Source organism: Mytilus californianus, unplaced genomic scaffold (genome assembly GCF_021869535.1).
Source record: "Mytilus californianus isolate M0D057914Y unplaced genomic scaffold, xbMytCali1.0.p SCAF_12, whole genome shotgun sequence".
NCBI lineage: Eukaryota > Metazoa > Mollusca > Bivalvia > Mytilida > Mytilidae > Mytilus > Mytilus californianus.
The window spans coordinates 44,190,690-44,211,902 of record NW_026262604.1 but is presented as its reverse complement, the minus strand read 5'-3'; the positions used below and the strand labels follow the sequence as shown (position 1 = coordinate 44,211,902).

The following is a 21,213-nucleotide window of genomic DNA, read 5'->3' as shown; positions in this document are numbered from 1 at the left end:
TTTGTCATAGTTCGATCATCGATGTCATAATATTTAAAATATGAAATAATTAAATTAAATATGCGTACAGACATGTATATATAAAGTTTCCGTTAGACTCCCCAGTCAAAACATATTGAAAAGAGTTTTTAACACTCTTTTATTAATAGATCATTGTTTGTTAAATACAAAACTGGGTGAAATGAATTTTCTTTCAATACGTTCCAAACCATTGAATTTCTATACAAATGTCGAATAAAGACATTTAGAAATTATAAATAAAACCTGATAAAAACGGTTGGAAATGACTCAAGTTCGTTGATCTATCATTGTTAAATTTAATCTTAGTTAGGAAAAATAAAAGCATTAGTCCTAAATGATCCGATTTCAATCTATAATCGATTTTTAGTGAAAATAAATAAGTTTTATGCTAACCTAACTAAGAACAATGGGGCGGGGTTACAGGTCATTTTCCAATAGTTGATTGCATTGTGGGAAACCACGTGACTATTGTACACAGTGAATTCGCGTGCATTTAAATAACAAAATACTATGTTGAAAGCACAAGTGTTTGAAAGCAGAATGTAGTTTTACTTTGAAGGGGAAAAGTGTAGCACGTGCAAATATACATGTAGGTGACGGAAGTTTTTCACGAGACATTTCCCCCGAGTCTTTCAGCACCAGCACATTTCAACACCGAAAGTGATATTTCAGCACACGTTTTGTTATTCAAAATATTATCGGTTCACGATAAAATTATAACGTTAATCAACAATTCAGAGTCGTTAAATAAACATAGGAATTTATATTGAGTGGAGACACAGTGTGTATATTTACTAAACCAGTATTAATTTATTTACTTTAAAAAATAGTTATTTAATTTGTGTGACTTTCTCTTTGGTCAAATGTTGCTAACATCGAATATGAGGCAAACCCCAGAGGTTCCGAGCTCCTCTTTAAACACGGAGACGACAATACAGTTATCACAGAGTATGGACTCAGTTAATACAACTCCAGAAGAAGAGGTGAGTTAATTTTACCTTAATTAATATCATACCTGAGCGCAGGTGAAAATGTCACAAAGCACGTGACGATGGAGAAATGGTGCTGAAAATGAACACATGAACACGCCCCCTTAAATGTTAACTTTTCTTGAATATCCATGTGAAATGTGTTTTTTCTTATGAGATATTATTTCATTTTTGTGGTTTTTTAATATGTATAAAGAACGTGCAAGGAAGATTTATTAAAATGACATTTTTAATACCTGTTCAGTAAAGAATAATACACGTTAAGAATTCATTTTACATTTTGCCAAAAAGAAATTAAATTCTCTTAAGTCAGTTTATCGCTAAATTATTTAAAAGTTGTAAGACAAGAGAATTTACAGAAAATAAGCCCATTAAACATGATAGATTACGCAAATAAAATTGTTCTCTCTGATCCACAGAGAAACATGAAACGATGTAATCAAATTCTGCTCTCGTTTGGAAACAATTTGTAGTTCTATAAAGAGCCCTTGGGACTCCTATTATCCATTTACTCATAGAGGCTTTCTTTTCAGTCCAAATTAATCAATTACATTCATTATACATACATGTATATTTATAATTGTAGAACAATAAAAAATTCCTTGTATTATTCCCGATGTTATCGTTGACTGAATAAAGAAAATATATCGTTAAAATATGAAAATTAATATTTATCACGCCTCTGGTAAAGAAATATGTAAATATTGTCTCAGTTTATGAATTTTATATTCATATTCTGTATACAAATCATTACTGCAAGACCTTTTTATCTGTTTAACGAGGGTCCCACGGCAAGGGGTCTATATGCCATTTTTTTCTTGCTGGTAATTTTCATAGCGAAACGACCTGTTACACATGGATTTCAAATAATCTATTTCCATGTCTCCTCAGGTGGTAATTGACTTCCCAGGCTTGATCTCTAGTGGTAAAATATTTTCTATTATATCTGATGTAATTAACATGCTGTTCTTTTTAACTAAAGAGAACTGCTACCTGCCTTATCATTTTTGTATGATATTCGGTAAGGGGGCTATATGATGCTGCATCTCATTTACTCCTTCCCTGTTATTTTGTACAAACCTTTATATACTAATTTCCTGCCGGTCATATGTCTTCCGAAAATACCCCCCCCCCCCCTACAATGTTTCTATTTCTTGCTTTTTAAAGACATGATTTGATCCGTCATCTCTAAACACCACCCCTACGATTTTTTCTATTTCTTGCTAAAAAATGATTTTCATGGTAAATTTTGACTAGTTTATGTTCGGGTGTACAAAGTTTGACAATTTCCATATTTAATTTAGCGTGTTTTTTTACGAACCCCACTTTATTCAGTCCTTTTTGGGTACTTTTAACTATCAGATTTCAAATCTGGAATTGAACACGATCAAACACCAGTTAAAACCTGAATGCACTAAGTTCCAAAAGATTTGCTTGTTCGTCAAAATTGGGGATAATCCGCCATACTTACAGATTAACAAAAGAAAGTTTTAAACTGAGCTTTTTGACAATGAATTTTCATTTAATTCCACCCAAATCTGAAGATACTCAATACACAGTTGAAATGAACCAAACGAACTATAAAATGACCTCGAAAACAGATGTTAACATTTACATAATTGCTATTTATTACTTTAAATTGTGTTTCTTAAATAAGTTTTCTCTGTATTAATTTCAAAATTGGTTTAAATTTGTTGGTTTGTATTAAGGTGAAAAATACTATGCTGGGGTTTGTGTTTGTATATTAACGAGTATTGAGTCACGAATACAAGAATATTAAGAGGTTAAAGACAGAGTCCAACTGAAGAAAACAAAATCTTATTGTTCTGCCTCGCTTGCTTATAGTGCAAATACATGTACATGCATGTGAATTTGTTGCCAACACAAACACTTTCACATTCCATGCCAGGTCACTTGCAATTCAAACCTCATATGAGACATACATTCGAAGTATTGTAATAGAAATTGCTGCCAGACATTGCCAGAATGGACATCTAGTGTCTGTCTTTAGAATGCAGTGGATTAATTGGTTTGTAGAGTTTTGTGTTCTGAGAAGAAACAGTTAATTTGTTACATATTTTACGAAAAGAGTACTGTCAGTTATAAATTCAGGGTCACAGACTATATAATTACTTCCAACAAAATGCACTGTTAAATTTATTTTAAGTAAAGTCAAGGACGTTGAACGGGTAACAAATTGGTATGAAAAACGACGAAAGCACCGGTTTCTTTGGCGTTAGACCATACGCATTGTCAGGGGGACCACCGAGAGCTGTATTTACATTGTCTCAATATTAACATTAGCAAAAGTCGATAAAATGTTTCGGAAGTATTTGTTTGTTTTAAATTCCGTGAGCAGGCACCAAATCTCTGTTTGAAGTTTTCATCCTGCTTGTTTCTTTCCAATCATACGATCTAAAATTGATTTTATAACGAGTTTTATTCGTGTTAGACAAGAAAATATGGATAGATATTCACGATTTACTTTCTTTCCTAATTAATCCAGACTATAAAACACATTTTAACTTTCTTCCGCAATTAACTGAACAGTGCATGGGAAAAATCGACCACGTGGAAATAGCTGTAATTTCTTAAGAAAACCAGACGGGCTCCTGTTCCGACATGTTACGATTTTATGTTGCATGCATTTGTTTTAGACAATGAAAATATAGTTTGTTCTAATCAGTATTTTGCAGAGTAATCATTTCAGAAAACTATTTCAAAAAGGGCAAAAATATTTTTAAGAACCATCCACTGGTTTTGCAGAATCAAACATTGTATTAGTTAGATTTGAGAGCTTGACAAATCTTTAACCAGCCACTCATCCGGTCCGGTCTTTTAATGTAATACAGTACTTCATTCGCATGCACATGCATCATGGTACATTTATTTAATTAGGAATTTTGGCTGATGCTATTTTTTCTAACCTCCTCACGTATCGCAGTAATGAATGTAGATCTAGACATGATTTGAAAAGCCATTTACAGAATTTCATCTGGAGAGAGAATTTAATGAAGAAATACTTGAATCGTTATCCTATGTTGAACATTAAATTAAGTAAAGAGATAGTAAGAAGATAACATGGGGCTCGTAGTCCTAGAGTGAAGTTCAATTTGTTGATCTCTAAATAAATAAACCCGACATAATCACCCTGGATTATTTTATCAAACGAGGATCAACGGGGAGTCAAACCTTTTTATATATGCTGAATACACTGGATCAGTCAGTATAGATAATTTGTGTTTCTGGACTTTGAATGAACACTTTACCCCAGATTAACAAAAGATTCGTAAAGCATTATAATAATCACGCAGGTTGAAGGTTCTTATAAAAACTGGCAGAAGTAAAGACCTGCAAATATTTTCTCATCGTATTATAACAAAATGTCAATATATATCGCAAAAGAAGTCCATTATCAGGACTTAACCCCCTCCCCCACAATAACCAGCACTATCAATACGGTCAGTTCGTTCATTCTTGTAAAACTGAAAAGCTTATAAAAGTCGTTCATTTTCCCCTCCTCCGTTGTTTTTGGTATGCATTCGAAGGCAAACAAAAATGAGTTCTCAAATTGCTTGGAATAATTGACATTAAACAACAATTAACCAATCAAGAAGTCGAGTTGAGATGTCTGAACTTAATTGTTGAATTTCTTGCTTCGACTAATGGACCGGTTGTTTACGTTTTCTGCAGTTTTTATATGTGCATCTTTTAACTGTTTTCCGTGATATTATTTAACAAATGGCGATATTCATATCAAATGTTACGGCGGATTCATGCTATACTAGTGTTACTACCTAAATGGTATTTCCTTGATGAACACTAGATTCACATACAGTGTTCTGGTCGAGTTTATTGACTTAGTGATTTCTTTTCTAGCTGACCAGTGATGTCATCAATTTGATCGCTGTCGGTAACAGAGCGGTAATTTGAGCGAATCTCACATGCATCACGTTCGAAAGATGAATCCCGTAAGGATACGATTTATGAAAGCTAACTCTCTTATTGACCGAGAAATTGATAGGTTGTCCCTTAAGAATTGGTCTGGTCGTAATGAAATTCTACGGATATTTATCATCCCCTGTATCGTCGTAATTTGGTTTATGTAGACTTCTTTTTGAGAAAACACATGATACATAAGGTACAATGAGATCACGTGGGTTATATAGAGGAGGTTGTATATACCTCCTTGGTATAATGTTGACTGTTTAACATAGAAACATTAAACCTTTTCTGACGAGTTGCAACCTAGACCAGTCGGTCAACTAGGAGTTATAAATTAAACAAGAAAAAATAATTCGTATGTCATCTTACAGTAGCATGCACCTCTTGATATATAATGCAGATTTTATATCAAAAAGATGTATGATGTTGGTCTTTTATCTGAAAATAGTAAAATAACAAAAATACTGAACTCCAAGGAAAATTCAAAACGGAAAGTCCTTTATTAAATGGCAAAATTAAAAGCTCAAACACATCAAACGAATTGAAAACAACTGTCATATTCCTGACTTGGTACAGGCATTTCCTTGTGTAGAAAATGGTGGATTAAACCTGGTTTTATAGCTAGCTAAACCTTTCACTTGAAAAGATACCAAACTGATCTTGCTGTTTTGCATTCAGATTACCAAATCTAACGTTTTTCAGTACGATTTCCCCGGGGTTTTTTTTCGATCTATATATAGCAAGACTTCCTTTTGACCCACCTATCATATATGTCTATGCTTATTCCGTCAACAGAAGGTGGGATATTGCCTCTTCACAAGGAAGTCATTAAAACTCTCAACTTCATTTTGAATATTAGACAAAGTTTTATTCCTGCAAGTTATCTTTTAAACTTTTAAAGTTTTTACTACTTCTGAACAAAAGGAGATGTGGGGTATATATCCATGAGATAGCAGCCCAACGACATAAATACACAAAAGACTTGCACATTGATAGTATTGCATCACATTGAACACAATTAATGCAGCTGTTGAATGTTGGGAATATTTTATGTATTTGACATTTGAATTGTTTGACAGTCGAATTGATTGCACGTACACACGAACTTTGAATTATGTTGTCACACTCTTTATAACTTGATCTGCATGTAGGAAGTCAATCCGATCATTTTTTCTACTCCCTTGCCGGCTTGATCTGCATATTAAGCACAAAAAACCTCTTACTGTTTTTTATTTTGTTAAAGCCGATTTCTGACAACTCGAGCTGACCGCGTCTAAAACATCGTCATCCATTCTTGCATCGTAACGAATGGTTTAGACACTATCATATGGAAGTCTATTGATTTTATTTCATTAGTAATTACACCTATATTGACAGTTCTCGTGTATAATTGATACCTATTATAGACATTTAGAAGGATAATATTGGTTTATTTTAGCTTTACTTGGTCACTAAATATTTGTATATTGGCAGTGGTATAGAAGAGTCGATCTATCTTATAACTGGTAATGCTGGAATTGTCAGTAAATCACATGTAGACAGATATTTTGTAGTTAATTGGGCTCAGAATCGTTTTATTTTAGGATTCGTACGTCATTGTTTCAAAGATTTCCATTACTTTTTTTTAAATTTCCGACAGCAATCTAATATGTAGTTGAATCATCTGAAAGTTATATAGACATGTGGAGGAATGACGCCTTTGGCGTTATTTTATAAAAAGTTTATTTTATAAAAAGTGAGAATACCACTAAGACTTGAATAGCTCCATGTCGCCACGTGTATAGGCAAAGCTTTAATAAAATTTCAAGCATGTTATTTGCACTCGCATCAGTTATATATGTTATTGAACACAACTGACGTAGCATTTCACCTACCTCAAACCAAAAATATTCATCCTCCCTTTTTAAGGTCTATGGAAACGTAATAGTTATCTCACTGTCAATCATGCAACAGTTTTATATAAACATCTCCTTATTTTAAACTTGGAATGATATATACGAAACTGTTGGTAAAATTCAAAGTACGCCGGATTATGTATAATAAAGGCACGCACAAAGCATCCTAACAACAGAAAAAAAACCATATATAAGTAAACATTCAAAGGTCACCAAATACTTAATAGCCCCCCCTTTTGTGGGAAAAATTTGGTTGATTATTTAGGGAATCACTGAAGCATGACTCAGTGGGCCCCTCTTATGGCAGTCAGTGCCCCCCTCCCCTTGTATGAAAATTTCTGGATCCGCCACTGATCTCGATCTCTCTTTCGTTTTTAAAGTTCATGTATATTTGTTGTAGTGATGATAATACAATGATAAACAACAATCGTATATGAACCCTCGCTCGGATTCAACATTTTGTCACTGCATGTGTGATCAACCTGAGGTTCAAAAGTAGCCACGTCACTTTACAAGTATCCATAAACCTTACATATATACAAGTCTTTTTAACAACGAATTTCACTATTGATTTGAAGGTTGTGACAACATTAAAGTATCCGAGTGATGTTGGTATGAGCAAGGCTTATCTGCTGGAGAAATGGCTTATTTTACATACTAAAATAGGTGGATAATTTTCTTTTCTAAATAACTTAAACAATCTTGTCTACATGCGTAAAATCCTTTCTCGTGAAGATATGAGTTAATTGGTATTGTTTCACCAAGGTTTAGCGGATGAATTTCATCATTATCTTTATTTCAAGGGCATTAGACTTTTTTGCAAGGACATGAGGAACTACAATTCGGTATTATTTTCCTGTTCAGCAAGGCAGATGGGTATCACCTGATAATCTGACTTAATTTATGTGTCAAATTATTGTTTTTTCTTTAATATATGGGGATTTATATGACTACATGAATTTGTATTCCGCGTTCCAATTCCGAATATGACAAGAAATACATGCTTGCTTCCGCTAAACGTCGTGAATACATTTGCATTTAAGGTCGTTAGGCGCTCACAATCAGTCAGTCAACATATGTCATACATGTATACCATTTTGAACTTAGGCAAACTCTGAGGGAGGTTCGCCGTCTCGGCCAAATGTGCTTTGTAACCTTTTTAAAACAAGTAAAACGACATTTTTAATTTACGTTTTCAAATTTAATAATTACATTTATGATGTATGTATTTTAAAGAGCTTATACATTTCACAAAGGCTTGTCTGGGGTAACGGTTTAGTATTTCTTCGTGCAGATCAAACAATCGATCGTTTCTCTTTTAATAAGCGATTTAATTTTACATAGGCAAACAATGCACAATAGTCTTTTAAAATTTTAAATAAAACTATAATTGTTTCCTTTCCACAATAACACAGAAAGACTTGTCGAGTTATGGTTTTATCTACATTATTGTGTGTTTTTATAAAACCTTATATAAAGCTTAAACACAAATCCGATTTTGTTCTTTGGTAGAAATAATATTGGCTTAAAAATGAGAGCAGGCTTTGTTCGTGGGTAAAAAGCGTAAACGAACGGAACTAGGCGAAGCGACACTCGATACTCTTCGGAAAGTTAGTCATTGTGTACGGGCTTAGTTGAGCGAACCGGGGTGTGTAATTTTGCTGTTGGGAAACCGTTTTAAGTTTCGGTATTTTCTTTTGTTTTGTTCTGTCAAACAATATATTTTTCTTTCTCTGTTTTATGTTTTAATGACTTTAAACCTTTGGTAACTTCTTTCAATGATTCAAGTTTATCAACATACATAACTTTTTTCATCTGGTTATAGGAATGGCCTGCAGGGGAACTGTCATAATAGTTTAGTGTTTAACCACAAATTATTTGAACAGCATGTATATTACCAAAGTGATTTAAAAACTATTTTGATATTAAGAGATAATTTCGTAACATGCCAACATATGCACGAACGGCATTTATATATATATGCTTATATAAGAATGAACACCAAGACATGTTGATCTACCAGACCTCCTTGATGAATACAATACGCAAGAAATTTCTCTCTTATGTATTTAAAGTTGAGGAACATATGTTTTTCTGACATACATATTAAATGATTCTTAGCCCTCATCTTTTAAAAAGTTGCTGGATTCGAACATTTTCCTTCAAATTACATATCCGCCACTGTTCATTCGGAGTTCCTTTCAATTATCCTTGGTATAGTATATATATATACTATAGGTCCGAAGTCTGCACACTGAAAGCGAGGTAATTACTACAGACAGGGGGCAAAAAAAAAAAACACAAGTCGAAGAAAAACACGCAAAACCATGGACAAAAGATCAAACGGGAGAAGACAGTTACGAAAACACTACAAAGAAAACCGAAGTTTGAGAAACATGAACCGTATCCGTAAAATGAGTTTTAACCATAGTTCTGTATAAAGTTTCTTAACGAAGAAGATATCTAACATGCATGAATCGTGTCATATGGCAGCAGGTGTACTTTGTTATGTTCACAAAATATGTAAGATATATTTAACTTATTATAAAATAGCTATACAATTCAGTGTAGGTTATGTAACAACGTATAAATATCAGTATATTGTAAGTTGATATTTATTTATTTATTTATAACGATCTGTTCAAGGCCATTTTGTAAAAGAATCTTGCTTACTTGCACTCTGTATACGATTCTATCAATACCGGTGTAGTTCTGACAAAAAGTCACTGTTGATGATAGAACTTGAAACGAAACCATCTATGGTTTTGTAGTGCTGAAATGTATTGAGTAATTACAACTAAATTTTCGAAATTTGTATCTTGGTAATAATATGCTGCTGAAAAACGTGAAATAACCACGATCCTTTAAAAAAAGCACGTATCATTGTTCTACAAGGATTGTTTTTACGGTTTTAAGAAATTCACGCTACGGAAAAAACGTCGATAGTTGAGATGCTGTCTGACATATTTAACCAAATATTGTTTTCTCACTTTGTCCAATTGTCTGACACCTTGTCAGTTGACGTTAAAACCCATTTGCAGCAAAACTCTGTTGTTGCTATGATTAAGGGTTATGAGTGCTACAGTAATAATAAAAAAAACTCACATTCCATGCTTGAAGGATAACGTAGGTCAAGGAGCAATAACAGATAAAGTTCATCGATTATTTAATCAATCAATAAACGAACCAATCGATCAATCAATCAATTTTCTTTCGATCGGAAAGTTTGATTCATATTGACAGTCTCTCATCTGATCTTAGCAGCTAGTTGCGAACTGGTCAATTTCAGAAAGGGCATTGCTTTATGGGAACTATATGTTTTTACCTTCCGATTTGGTCATATGTCAATTACGAGGACGCAGATTGGTCAAAATGTCTTGTACGAGGACGTTAAGGTTTCGTAAACGTAACTTTCAAGGAAGGAAGTTGAATTTCTGAATTGGTAAATTGTGTAGTGGCATTGACGTCTCATTATTATGTATCATGTTACTTAATATTCAGATAATCAAAATACTTTTAAAAGGAAGTATACATCTTTACCGAACATTTAGATAAGGAACGATAACATGTCATGGATGCATTACATATCTCTTTTTTTAAAGACATCTAGTTACCACAAAGTTGCAATATATCAATTTATTTATCAATATAAGAATTGAGATTACAATGATTTATAACGTTTTCCTCGTAAAGGGATATACATCAGATGGATTGTTAAGTACCACTTTAACTAGAGACGTTTTTGTTGCTGCTAAGGCCTTGCTGAATACTGCAATAGTTTCGTATCTTTTAAATCTGTATGCTGATTATAAGATGTGGAAAACCTGCAGATATTTTGGCGTGACTTAGGACGTTTAAATGCAGTGCATGTGTTGTATCCGAGCTATGGCTCTTGTGGGGAGGGGGATAGAAAAGTAGCATGTGGTAAAAGAAAAAGAAAAAACGAACCCTCCTCAATGTGCGGCTGCCATTCGATTTTCCGATGACATTTACATAGCTATCCAGTCCTTTTCCCGATCAATCAACATTTAATCAACATTTAAAGATCTTATGAATTGATGCAGACATTGTAAACTATAGTTCTCGTCGTGGATATGCATTACGTGTAATATTTGCCTCTGGCGTCTCGTCCTGGATATGCATTACGTGTAGTATTTGACTCTGGCGTCAAGGAACTAACAACCAATCAGTCAATCAAATAAATTTAAAAGGGAGCCAGGGAAAAAACGTAAATGCAGCTGAATCATTATTATCAAGAAAGGTGTATTCGACTCATATGTACTCGGATTTTATTTTGAAGCGAAAGGAAGGTCCAAGACAAAAGTTGAGTAATATGCACTGTATATAGATCTCAACCAAGACACATAGGTGTGTTTTAAAAAAAGAGCACACTATTTCTTTCCTTTTCAATAAGGTGGTATTAAATCAGCCCATTTAAGGCCAAAGGACCGTTTGATGACACACATTTACACATAAAGGTGTGAATTAAACAGATAATATCCACAGACAGACGACATATTCCATTACAGAGTTATTCTGCCCGGAGGCCTACATCTTAATTAAGTTAACACTTTACTGTGTAAAACAAGTGATCTTTGTGTCATTCAATTCATCAAGGAGAATGAAGATTGATTTATTGGAAATTCATTGACAAATTGTTTTATCATTTTTCAAACATCGACACGACAGATTTTTGTATGTTACAACGTTTTGAAAAATTTTGTTGTTTTGAAAAAACTAAATCAACACATTACCAATCACGAAGGTCAAGATTAAGCACGTGAACAGTGGTGAAGCATGTGAAGAAAGAACAGTATATTTTAATTTTGGTAGCGAAAAGATATATAACGACATTGACATTGGAATAGGTTAAAATATTTGTAGCTTTTCAACTTTACAAAACAAATTTATTGTATGGCAAGTAAAAATTTTGGATTTCAACGAACGAAAAATGTTCAAATTGAATACTGTAACACTGTCGTTATTTAATATTGAGTATACCGTGATTAGTCATTGATACAGCAATCTAATGTAAAAAAAAAAGCCACCCAAAATCTCATCACTGGTTGTTGGTCTAATATATTTTTTTTCATTTAGAGAATATTGTAAAGATGTCCAATTTTGGGTTGACTCTAAGACATAAAAGTTTTATTTTAAGTCAGTCCATATAAATACAATTAGCATTAGCTCTGTTAAATCATCACCAACTATTCTGACCTGTGGCAATTAAGAGTTTGATATAATGTATACTATTGTCTATTCACACTTTCCTGTAGTATAATATCAATCGGTAAACCTCTAGATGGATTTAGTACATTGACAGAATGCATGACCACAATTGTAAAATATGCATTAGACAATTTATTGATAATAAAGCCAATATTTCAACATTTAAAAACAATATTCAAATATCTTATATTAATGTCATAGTTCTGAATATTTCAAAACATTTGAAGTTTTCTGTTCGAGAATATATAACAAAAGTTGATATAAATTTCATTGACAAGGAGAATATTATATCTGTAATTCTTTGTTGTATATATTTTATTCCATTTCATTTACATATGACATTTATAATTAATTGATAACTTTCTGAAAGGGTTACAATAAAATTTTACATTTATCAAAAGTCAATGGCCAAATGTTTTATAATACACTGCAGGTAATGTGGATTTTGTCAGAGGCATTCAGGGGAGGGGGGGGGGGGGTGTGCCTTAAAGAGCTACATATATTGTTAATTCATAGACTTTTTTTCAAAGCCCACCCTTTACCCTCCTTTTTTTTTAATCATCAGAATTAACTATATGATACTATAACTTGGAATATTAAAAAAAAAGCTAAAGTATACAAAGTTTTTACAAAATCATAAAAGTGTGCTTCCCATGGTGGTTCCACCATAACCTTATATTTCTTGTCCTGAGTACACATGAATTAATTGCCACTTGATGTTAAGCAAGGAACAATCAATCTTATTCCATGGTTGGCATGTAGAAAAGGCCAAAATCCTCCTGGTTTGTATTGTAAGGACATGGTTGCTAACCTCATTCTGTCTAGATATGTTCAGTATGCTTACAGGACTTTGTTGTAGTGTAAGGACATGGTTGCTAACCCCCTTCTGTCTAGATATGTTCATTGCTTATAGGACTTTGTACTACATATTATTCATACACTGTACAAAACTTATACTAATCCTTTGAAGTCATCCATCAGATAACAATGAAAAACAAAAATAAAAAGCTATATTTTCACTGGGACAGGATTATCCTAACGGGCACTGTAAATTTTAAGTAGCAAAATATTATGCCCTTCAGGACTAGAATAAAGATGACATTAAAGTCATATCATATAGTCATCTTTGTTATAAGATTGATATGATACATTTTTGTCATTAAAATGAAATAAGCCTGAATTTGCAAAGCAGAGGCAGATTTAGGGGGGAGGCACTCCCTTATTGAGCATAACATATGATAAATGTATAGACTTTTTACAAGTATCACTCCAAATGTTACCTTGCCAGGCCCCTCCCCACCTCCCTCCCCTTTTATAAAATCCTGGATCTGAAACTGCAAAAGTATATACTTGCAGACTAGTCATCTACTGTTTATGCATTTGATATGTCCTTTCAAAATAAAGCATTGAACCTCACAGTTAATTCTTAAAGTTGAGTTTTTTGGCAATTTGATTTTTATTAAATTAATAAAATCTATCGTATCTTCACAGTGTCTTTGAATAGATACAGTTTTCAATTGATATGGAATCATTGTATGATAATTGTTAACTAATATTCATTGTAGTAAATAAACCATTTTTTAAGACGTTTCGGCCACTGGTTTGTTTACAACAGTAATGTGATATATGTTCCCTATTGAAAGTTTGAAACAAGAACTAATATTTAGATAGAACATTTTGGTGTACACTGGAAAATATTACCAAGACTGCTCTCTAAGGTTCTGAAATGGCAGATTGATTCATGCCATTGTGAATATTTTAAAATGATCTTTTAACCAAAAATTAGGATTAGAAATTGCAGGGAATTTTTAAATAAAAAGTACAAATTGATAGAGAATTTTGTTCTGTAAGAAAATATTTCGTGCATTAAATAAGACAAATGAGACACTAGAATTTTCAAAATACCGGTACCTTTGGGATTTATTTCGTTATGATTGTAAGTCTTTAGTTTTAGAAGAATGTTCGTTAATTTGCCTTAAATGAGATTAACTGTTCTATATTTATTTGTGTTCCCCAAGATTTGCTTCTGCCAAGGACTCTTCAATAGTTCTATTATACTTTATCCATGTATTTCTCCAATCAGCTTACCAAATTACCATGTAATTAAGACAAGATGCTGTTGCCAGATGGATATTGGAAATTGATGCCTGCAGAGTTCTGTCATAAGCTGATTTTATAAGATTGTACTTGCAATCATTTTCTTTTATGGTGTCTTTGAGTAAATTTTGCATTAATTTTTACTTTGTTGTGGTTTTTCGAGATAGAGAGAGATTGGCCTGCTTTCGTGACATTAATTTCTTATCCTAAACACTGACTGACTGAGGATGGAAAAATGATATAGGCTTTACAATTGATTTAGAATTATTGGCCAGGTGTGAGGTGTTTTCACCAATTTTTACTTATATTTACAGAGGAGAAATATAAAATTTTACTTGTCAGCCATGTTTTTTCCTGGTCCTTGTCATAAGGGACTTTCAGACTAAGACTGAGTTTCAGTTATATGTGTATACTGATGTTGTTACTCTATTTTATGTTTAAAACCAGTAACCTGATTTTCTAGGGAGGTCTATAGACCACTTTTGTGAGACAAGTTGTACAAATAATGTATCCCTTTAATTCAGGTGGCAACTAAGTGAAATTATTTTGAGAAAGTTAAAATTGAAATTGAAATAGGCTGTTTAAAGTTTGAACAATTATCATACAATGGTTCCATATCAACTGAAAACTGCATCCATTCAAAGACACTGTGAAGATACCGATAGATTTTATCAATTTAATAAAAAACAATTTAATGTGTTAGTAAAAAAAAAAAATAACAAAAGTGCATAAATGTAAAAAAAAAACCACATAAACTATTAAATCAATTAGAGTTTACGTTTATATTGTCTATTAGTCTATTAAACCTGTATAAGATAACACATTGTTAAAAGTATAAAAGATAAAAGATAAAAAAATCTATTACTAAAGTGTTTTAAACAACATGTTGGGCCTATTATAATATTGTATGTTGTGTTATGACGCACATTAAAAGAGCCTTGGAATTGAAATGTATTAATTCACAATTACAGTTATAGACATCTGTCTTTTTCATTTATTTCTTTCTAATACACTTAATAGGATACCTTGATTATGGTATAGTTGGGAAGTAATTTCTATGGGGTAACATGCTGTGGATGAACCTTGAGGGCAAGGCTAAAGGAAAAAAATTCTTTTGTTTCTGGTTTTTGTGAATTCATTTATTTTGCGTGGCTACGAATTTTTATGAATTGAGGAAAAATTGTAGTATTTTGGATATTTGATTTCGTGGTTTTGTGAAAGTCTGCACACAAGCTCATAGAAAATGTGTACTTCTTGAACATTTGAATTTAAATTTGTGGTTTATATTACCAATACCCATGAAATCACGAACAATTGGTATCCCATGGATAGTATTGAATCCACAGGTATATTCATAAAATTACAGTTGATATTGGAATAAATAGACAAACACCAAAATTTTTTAAAAAAAATTAGCAATTTTTTCAGGGTTTACAGGGGACCTGTCCTGACTTAATAGTACTTGTTAAAATATTGTAAATTCAATTCATGTATTGTTGGACGACACTAAAACTTAAGGTTGATATTGTGAGAGAAAACTTGTGGGTAAAAGTTGAAAAATTAATTTAAATGTTCAATGAAAAACAATTTTCCATAAACCTATTTGCGAAATTTGACAAAACCACGAAATTAAATATATCCATGAAAATACAATTTTTCCTCAAAGAAAATTGGTACCCACAAATATAGATGAATCCACAGTTTCTAGATACCATGAAAGGTGACTATAATCTTTAATAATGGAAAGTTTCCTTGGTATACTGTTTAATTACATTAACTTTAAACAAATTTAGGAAGTTCATCACTTAACACCAGGATATATGAGAAAAATGTTGTCTTTTATAAAGGACGAAGCAGTTAACATGGTTAAAACTTTCATTTAGGGGAGAAATTATTAAGTAAATAAATTTTAACATCATCATACATTAAACCTTGTCCTATTGTGGAGTAAGGTAAAGACGGGAAATTCCTCCGTAACCATAAAATTACAAAGCAGTAAAGGATTAAAGAGAAGTCAAACAAAATAGTTATGAATTTTTAATTTTATTTGACAAATGTGATAAATTTTGATTTGAGATACTTGGACTAGGGGGATATTTGAGATTAGAGATGATGGGAAACTTTCAGAATGACAGAAGATTGAGTGAGTAACCTTGAGACGATTAGATAGCCATGTTCCTGTAGAGGAGATATGGAAAAGGGGATCAGTGGGTAGCAATATTTCTGAAAAAAAATTATGTGGATAGAGGATATGGGATATTGATATTTTTGTAAAGCTGTTGTAGATAGGTGAAATCTGCTGATTCATTTATTTTTCTTGGATTGGGAGAAAATGGTATTTTTTTTTGTGGATATTTGATTTAGTGGTTTTGAAAAAAATCTACATACAATCTTATTCAAAATTTGTAATTCGTTGACCATTTAAAATCCTGGTTCACCTTTACTCACAAGATCCACGAAAATTGGTATCACACGAATAATATAGAATCCACAGTAGTTTGGTTTGGATTAATGATACCACTATCCAGTCTATCCCTGTAGAGGGTCTGTGGATAGGGGAGGGCAATATCTCGGTAATATTTTTGTTGGAAAGATAGATCAAAACTGAGAACCTTGTGTTTTTAAAATTTTAACTATAGCAGCTATGACTTGCTCTTGAAGTTTAAAATTGAATAAAGCCCCATCTTTGTAGTTAGTTTTGTTTTCCATCCAGACCAACTTTTCTTTCCATCAAGTAATATAATATTGGTCAATGACATGACAAAAATTAATCAGTTCTTCTTTTCTATTCTGGCCAACATTTCTTTCTGCTTTGGGTAATATTGTAATATTTTATTGGTCTATGACATTACAAAAAATTCATATACTTCTTTTCCACTTCAACCAACAATTCTATATCAAGCAATATAATGTTTGTCAATTACATGACAAAAAAATATCTGTACTTCTTTTCCATTCCAAACAACAACAACATTTATCTGCTGCCGGTAATATTATATATTGGTCAATGACGTGACAAAAATTTATCTGTTCTTCTTCACCAAACAACCAACTTTTCTTTCAATCCAGTAATATTATATTGGTCAATGACGTGACAAAATTTATCTGTTCCTTTTTTCCATTCCATACAACAACAACATTTTTCTGCTGCTGATAATATTGTATTGGTCAATGACGAGACAGAAATTTATCTGTTCTTCTTTTCCAGACAACCAACTTTTCTCTCCCTCATGTAATATTATATTGGTCAATGACTTGACAAGAATTTATCTATTCTTGTTTAATGCAATGTTATCCTAACTCGTAATGCATTACTATCCAAATATAAGTTGTTTTAGCAACACCAAGTCATTTGGCACATCAATCCATAATAATTAATCATAAGTTCTTAAGCTCTGGTCTTTGTCTAGATTGTAATATTGGCATATTAGCTATAAATTTAAAAATTAAAGTGCCACTGCAGATTTTAATTTCATGAACAACTTTGAAATTTATGAGCTTTTATCTTCCTATCTAAAGAAATTATTAACTCGACACTTGAATGCAATAAGACAGAGTGTATTTAAGACAAATATTTTGGTCAATATATTTGAATTGAACTTATGAAGTATTTATTTACAATAAACACAAATATATTTGCTAATGTATACTATATCAAACAGTGAGGGCAGTCTGAATGGTGTTTAAGTGGAATTAGGGCAAAATGTCCTGGTCTGAACATTCATTTTGGAAGTCATAAATTTTATAGGTCAATGAATTTTGAATTTAGTACTTTGTCTGAAAATAAATAGGTTTAAACTATGATATAAAAAGGTATTAAGTTGAAGCTAAAATATAAGTGTGAAATACTGAGGACTGACAAAAACTCATAGGGAAAAGTACATTGTACATCGATGTTCATTCAAATCATATTCAACATAAATTCGCTTGTATAAATATGAAAGAATGTTGAAAAAATGTGTAGTCCTTTTTGATTTTTAAGCTGACCCTTTGGACAAGGTGTGTTATGTACTCGCTGTACTGTTTCAATATTCAAATTTTATTTTAATTCCACTTTCCCGCCACCCCTGAATTAAAAAAAAACTGAATTAATAATACTTCAATTAAAGAATATCAGCTAAACATTTCAAATGCAAATTATTGTTGAATATGGCTGAAATAACTTAAGCTAGCATCTATTTGAACGTTTACTGAAAGTCTAAGTCCATTGTAAAAATCTTGATATTTATTTTTCAAGGATTAGAGGTTTTTGTTTAATGGTATTTATATTAGACAAACAACATATTTGTTTACCTAAGCCTTAAGAGGACAGCTATATATTATATTAAACATTTTGGGTCATTATTCACGTTAAATTAACTAGATAGACAACGAAAAGATCATCACATAAATATCTAGGTAATTTTTTATGTTTTAAAAATAAGATGGTTTTTACCAGGGCCTAAGCAGTAAGTGTTAGGCCAAATATAAAAATATCTGTGTTTATAATACCTCCTAAACCTTCATGAATAAATGGGCGTTTAGGTACCCAACATAGGCAAAAAGGAGATATTGTAGAATAGAACAGGGAATAGAAATGGGGAATGTGTCATAGAGACAACAACCCAACCACAGAGCAATACCAATTAGGCAGCAACCCAATTTGGCCAAAAACTTATGTTTTCATTTTTTTTTAATTATTCTTGTCTAAAAAATTGGACAAAGCTCAATTTTATAATGCAAAAAAAAAGTGATAAAAAAGTAAGTTTGAGAAACTTTATAGATTAATGTAATTTAAGGTATTTTTTTTAGCCTTGTGTGGATTTCAGGCTTCTCATCAGAATTCTTAAGACATTGCTTATAAAAAGAATTATCTTTAATTAAAAAAGACTTGATGATTCATTGAGTGTTGCTAGCTTAAAAAAACGGAGAAAAAAGGGGCAAAGTTTATAAAGGAAAGCTAAGCTTTCATTTTCCATAATATTGAACTATAGAGAAGAGACTTTATAAGACAGATAGAAATCCTAGGGGGAAACTCCTAAATCTTGGTAATTTGTCTTTCTGTCAATGTGTACATTTCATACCCAAGTCTTGTCCATTTCTTAACAAACATCTGAGGTCTAGCTAATAAACAAACAAAATGGAAAACAGGTTTACTTTCAGCTAGCTGATATATGGTATAATATATGATATGGGTAATTATTACTAATAGGACAGGCAATTTATGAGATGAAGGAACAAAAACAAATATTAGTTTCATATTGGCTTAATGTATCTATTATCTGTATAAACCTTGTGTGATCCAGTGATCTGGTTAATTATACTGGGTTGTTGTATATTAATTAATTTTAGGCTAGACAAAAAATCTTCGTTTATCTGTATAATCTTTGTGTCATCCAATGATCCAGTTAATTACATGATGGTGTATATTGATTATAACTTTTAGGCTAGACAAAAAAATCTTTGTTTATCTTGGTAGGTTTGTTGTAGTGTTTATTGGAATATTAGGGACAGTAAAGTTTAGAAAAGTTCTTTTGCCTTATTGTTCTTGTAACTTCTCGAGCATATTTTATATAAATTATTAAAGATTATAATACTTATAAATTTGTAAAATCATGTATTTTTGTTGTAGTTGTAATTAAAAAACTGAGTTCATGTTTGTTTCAATGTCTTGACCTTAGTAAAAATTGTGCAAATTCTGGGAAAGATATTCACAGATGAAAGCAAACCGACAACAAGAAAAAATAACTTAGAAATAGCCTTTTGATTTCCATTAATTTCATGAATCAAAGATTAAACAACACAACCTGCATTTACATGGTATATTTCTCCCTAAACATTTCGCAACCAACAGTTCTCTCAACATTCTACAGATCTCTTAAACAATCAATGAAGGTTGGCACCTGTTAAAACGTTTAAACCTGCTGCATTTTTATGCACCTGTCCTAAGTCAGGAGCCTGTTGTTCAGTGGTTGTTGTTTTTTGGTGTGGTTCATAAGTGTTTCTCGTTTTTTGTATAGATTAGACTGTTGGTTTTCCAGTTTGAATTGTTTTACACTAGTCATTTCAGGGTAATAATACTGTGAGTCTTGGATATGTTTCATTGGTAAACCATGTTTTTAGACACAAATTTCAATCACAAATACATTTTTCTGCGGGAAAATGTCTTTTTTGACAAAACAAAATTGCTTTACAAGAAAATTTGAAAAAATCGGTTTCATAATCTGATTTCTCTGACAAAGCTTTTAGAGCTGTATTAACAATTTGTCTGTAAAAATTTATCACAAATAGACTTTGTTTTGTAAGTCTACAGATAATATTTTTATATAGAGATATTTGCATGCTTTTATTTTAAGCAGGCCGTTATATAATGATAAAATAATGCCTAGACTAAAGTTTTTAGAAATATATACAAAAATCTTTTGAGAATTCCTCTGATTTAAAAAGTGAGAACTGATTGAAAATTTGATAATTTCGTGTTAAGAAAGAACAGCGAGATATTCATTGCAACATTTAAATGTAACAAGCTGTTAAAATTCTTATAAATAACAAGTTTCTGAATAAATCAATCAACAAATTGATGCTCTGAAATTTGAAATGTGTGTTGAGCTTGAAACTATGGGACATATATTCTTACTGAAGCTAGGATTTTTTTTGACATGATGAAAAAGGCTTTGACTGGGATACATGTAGTAAGTCATCGCTACCTTTGCTATTGTGGAACACTTCTAGCTTTAAATCTACCAGCAAATTCACTTACTGCAAGCTAAGGCCACATTGAATTATATTATGCTTTTTACCCAATTCCCTTGGCTTATTTCATTTTATAGTGCTTTTATTTCCACCTAAGCTAATACAACATTATATCATAAGTAAAGATGAATAATGGTGTTTTATGCAAAATATTTGGTCCAACAGAAATATTATAAAAAAATCAGTTAAAACATTTCATAAACATTTTGTCAAAAATATTTGCCGAATAGGTTTTACTAAATATAAAACTTGAACTTCAACTATAATAGTCTTTTTTCTATGCTCTGAAATTGCAGTAAAATATC

The 21,213-nt window shown here is 31.8% G+C and overlaps 1 protein-coding gene across 9 annotated transcripts in view; it reads left to right on the top strand.

Moving 5' to 3' along the window:
* The first annotated feature begins 476 nt into the window (after nucleotides 1-476).
* LOC127721871 (protein couch potato-like) overlaps nucleotides 477-21,213 on the top strand; it is a 96,448-nt gene continuing 75,711 nt past the window's right edge. For all 9 annotated transcript variants that reach the window (XM_052228688.1, XM_052228686.1, XM_052228689.1 and 6 more), the window contains exon 1: nucleotides 477-1,004. In XM_052228688.1, coding sequence (XP_052084648.1) covers nucleotides 885-1,004 — 120 coding nt within the window. In that variant the 5' untranslated portion in view covers nucleotides 477-884. The remainder of the gene's footprint in view (nucleotides 1,005-21,213) is intronic.